This window comes from Thamnophis elegans, chromosome 4 (genome assembly GCF_009769535.1).
Source record: "Thamnophis elegans isolate rThaEle1 chromosome 4, rThaEle1.pri, whole genome shotgun sequence".
Lineage (NCBI taxonomy): Eukaryota > Metazoa > Chordata > Lepidosauria > Squamata > Colubridae > Thamnophis > Thamnophis elegans.
The window spans coordinates 38,207,856-38,212,154 of NC_045544.1; the positions used below are offsets into that span (position 1 = coordinate 38,207,856).

General features: G+C 45.3%; 1 protein-coding gene across 1 annotated transcript; it reads right to left on the reverse strand.

The window, feature by feature from the left end:
• Positions 1-792: 792 nt before the first annotated feature.
• CCDC185 (coiled-coil domain containing 185) lies at positions 793-2,700 on the reverse strand. The gene has a single exon (XM_032217155.1). The coding sequence runs from the start codon at positions 2,698-2,700 to the stop codon at positions 799-801; it is 1,902 nt and encodes a 633-aa protein (XP_032073046.1). The 3' UTR covers positions 793-798.
• Between the last annotated feature and the right edge of the window lie 1,599 nt (positions 2,701-4,299).

Below are 4,299 nucleotides of genomic sequence, written 5' to 3' on the forward strand. Positions count from 1 at the left end.
TTCATTTAATGACTATTGAAAGTTGCAATGACACTGAAAAAAGTGACTTATGACCAGTTCTCACACTTATGACCATGGCAGCATCTCTTCAGTCAATGATCAAAATTTGGGTCCTTTGCAACAGTTATATATTTATGATAGTTGCAGCATCCATGGGGGTTCTGAGATTCTCACCATAACCTTTCTAGTGAACATCTGACAAGCAAAATTAATGGGGGAAACCAGATTCGCTTAACTATGATTCACTTATCAGCTGTAACGATTTGCTCAATAATCATGGCAAAAAAGGGCATAAAATGGGGAATGACCTACTTAACAACTGTCTTATTAGCAACAGAAATTTGGGACTCAATTGTGGTCATATGTCGAGAACAATCTGTATTAATACTTGATTGGCCAAATGAATACCTTGAACTGAAATGTTTTAAATGTCACATTTGGTAAAACGTAATTTTTAACTCAAACTGTCCATTATGAAATAGAATTTTTTAAAAATCATTGTTACAGGAATATTCAATCAAAATGTATTGCATTAAGTTGTAGCTAAATTCTGTGTAGCATTAAGTTGTTCATAGTAATATGTGGATAATGGTCAGTGTTTTCTGTTCACAATAACATTACAAATGCACATCAGAGCCTTTTAGTGTATATTGTAAATTCCTTTAAACCACAGTACTTATCAGTCAAAGAGTAATTAAGGCTGAAATCACTTTAGTGTACAGCAATGCAGAGTTCTGCAAAATGAATGCATTGCAACCATCTACTTTGGCAGAAGACAGTGTGTTTCCTTAAACTTCACTACAGGCCTCTAGGGCAATTTGGATTACGGTGGGCATCTAAAGCCATTGGATCAAATGTATTGTGGTTCATCAGGTCTCTCATTTTGTCTCTAAGGCAATATGGTGCTCTGGCTATTCTCCTAGAGTCTTCAATAGCTGCATCCTTGTACCTTAGAAGCTGATTGCTTTTCATATCTTTTCTTCTTAATGCTTCCTGCAATTCCCGTAGGTGGCATTTTTCATCATATTCAAGCTTCTGCTTACGGCAATGGTGGTTCCTTTCCTTGGCACAATTAATTTCTTTTATATGTTGTGCTCTGTCTTGCATATTTTTGCTCATAATTTCCCTGGCCTGCTGTATCTTCATCTCAGCTATTTGCAACAACATCTCCTTGCGCCTTCTCTTTTCCTCTTCTGTCTCTTTAGCTCTCGCCTTGGCTACTATGCCATGCTCTTCTTCCTTGTATGACTTTTCTTTTAGTTCTCTATTCCTTTCTTCCAGCAGTTGCTCCAGGATTTCCTGAGACCTCTGAAGCTTTTGTTCAATGCAAAGCCTCTTGTACAACTCATCAGCTTTGAGCTTGTCCTCAACTGGGTCTTTCACCTGCATGGGCTTGAGTTTCTTATAGTCATTCGGTTCTACTTTCCTCTTCTTTCTCTCCATTTCCTTTATAAGCCTCTTCTCCAGGGCCTGCAGCATCTTCTCTTTGTATGCATGAGAGTTCTGATCTTTGGCATTTCGATCCATCAACCGTTTATCCCAGACTTGCTTTTCCTGGCAACGTTTCTTATACTCAGCCTGAAGCCTGGCATTTTCAAATTTCTCTCTACGTCTACACTCCTGCTCTTTAGCTAACTTTTTCCACTTCTTGTCACGCAACAAAATATCCCTCTCCCTAGCGGCGATTAATTGCTCTTCCTCTAGCTTAGCCTTGGCTTTTCTTTGATCCCGGTCCCTCTGCCATTGGTCCACATTGTCTGCCAACTGGTATTGCCTCTCCTTTTCCAACTTCGCTTTGTGCTTCTTCTCCTTCCGCCTCATCTTCTCCCAAGCCTCAGAGACCTGGAGCTGCCTATCCTTCATCTCTTCCTCCTCCTGATGCCTAGCTAACATCAAAGCAGCAAGCTTTTTTTCCCTTTCTGGAATCATGTCTTCATATCTCTTCTCAGTCAGATCCTGGAGGCTGACCTGAGCATCTCCCTTCTTGGTTTTGTGGTGATTGTGGTGACGGTGATGATGTGAAGTGTTAGGGGCCAAATAAGCCATTGGGTCTTCCTCATCATACTGCCTCAAGGAATGCATCAGGTCTACCAAGCTGGGGCTGCTGTCGCAGGGCTCCTGCCAATCCCTTCTTTTTGGTTCCTTCTTCTCAAGCTTGGGAGAAGCTTTATGGTCGATCTGAGTGAAGGAAAAAGAAGACGGGCAAATTGACGGTGGCTTGCTGATGTCGGTGGGAAAGTCCGTTCCATATTCCAGAGCTCTAGTCACAGGACTGGCCCATTGGTCGTCCCGGAGCAGCTCCTCCACCCGGGTGCACCTGCCTGTCGGAGAACGTCCGGGCAGCTCGTGATGGGTCTGGAAATCTCCGCCGTAGAGGGTGGTACAAGAAGTGGTGCAAGGAGTAGCGCAGCCCTCGCCGGCTGGAGCGAGGTAATGGTGCTGTTGGGGCAAGGTGGGGCGGCGCAGACGGGCCGAAGTGGCGGTGGCGATGGCCGGAGCCTTAGTGTGCGGGAGCGAAGCGCCCCTGTACTTGCCTTTCCGCGGCAACAGCATGCCGCCTTCGTCGCGGTACAATTGAGCCAGCTGGAGGCGGCCAAGGCAGCCCTCGCCTCCCGCCGCTTCGGGCTCGGAGCTGTAAGCCGCGTCCGGGAAGCATTGCGGCGGAGAGAAGCGTCCGGGGCTGATTCTGCGGCGCGTCATCTCTTGCTGGGTCTCGCTGCCCGACAGACTGCAGCAGGACACGACGGGCGGCTTTTTCCGGCCCTTGTTGGTGCTGGGCGCGCCTCTGTCGCTCGGGGAGACGCGCCACCTGCTCTCCGCCCCGAAGCACTGCCCCGACCCGCGCCGCGGCCGACGCCGCTGCTGTTGCCGCTTCATGGCCGAAGTGGCCTGCCAGCTGGTCACGCAGCGCCTTGCGCAGCACAGTGAAATTCAGCGCGCGTCATAATGGGGGGAGACGGGGCCCGTCCTCCTCCTGGAGCCCGTTACGACGCGGGGCCGCAATGCAACCCTGCCCCACTCGCCCCAGCTGGCCCTGCTTTCTCTTCTGCCGAAGGAAAAAAAGGCGGCGCGACGCGCGAGGGTTCTAGGCTCTAGAAGTGAGCTAGAACCAGCCGTTTGGGTGGCGCAGTGCCCCTTCAGATCCCAGCAGAACTGCAACTTTCCACAAGTGAGTGGAATGGGACACTGCAGTACCGCCTGGAATCCCATCTCTTGTTAGATCAGAAGCCCATGTATTTTGATTGAAATGCAAACTGGAATGCCACAAGCTCACTTAGGGATTTTCATTAAATATGGCTATTCTTCCAGAAAGAATAGGGCATTCCGTGAGAGAAAGTGTCACCGGAGCTTTCCTGAAACAACTTTAATTGCCTGAGACACAAAAATGGCTCCTAAGTAGATGTTACAAGATATAAAACAAATAAATAGGATGTGTCTAAAAGGCATAGCTGAAGAATTTCGGTATGATTAGAGGTCAGATATGAATTCCTCACAACACTTACACTATTTAGCTTTTAGCAGGGGAATATGTTGGAATTGTTCAAATATATCACATAGAAGTGTTTATTTTTTCTTATTTCTTAATTCAGACATGTACTTGTTTCAGGTTACAGGAAGGCAGATTCCAAGTGAACATTAAAAAATTTGCTGACAGGAAGAATGGTTCAACAATGAAAGCAATTACTTAGACACGAGGACCCCCTTCATGAGATATAATGCACCTGTCTCTCAATTTGCTCAGACTGCCTGTGCAGTGCAAAAATCCAAATTAATCTGGGATGTTTAATTTGGATTTTTGCACTGCCCAGGCAGTTGGATTTGAAGGCCTCACTAGCTCATCTATCTCTATGGTTCTAATTTCAACATCAGTTTACCTACCCAACTGTACTTTTGCATAATAATAAAATAGTCGCATTGTGTTTTCTGAGAAATCAATCCCACTGTGTTCAGTAAGAATCTCTGGTTACAATTTCTTCACCGACACTGACTATATTCACCGTTGATACTGGCTACTATTTTATCCACGATTTTTTGAATAAGCCACAATTTTGAATGAGCCCAACCCATAATGATTAAGCTCATACAACAAACTGAGCCAAAATCAAACAAAGTATAGTTTAGCAGTACGTGTAAACCTAGTCAGTTCTTGCATGTAAGATATTTATATGCGAATCTCAAAATGAAGAACAATCAAAGACAGGCAAAAGTAAACAGCAAATTATACAATAAGTCATTCATACAAATTACTGTTTTGTCTGAATAATAGGTAACATTTTGTGCATTCCTGTATACTGTGCA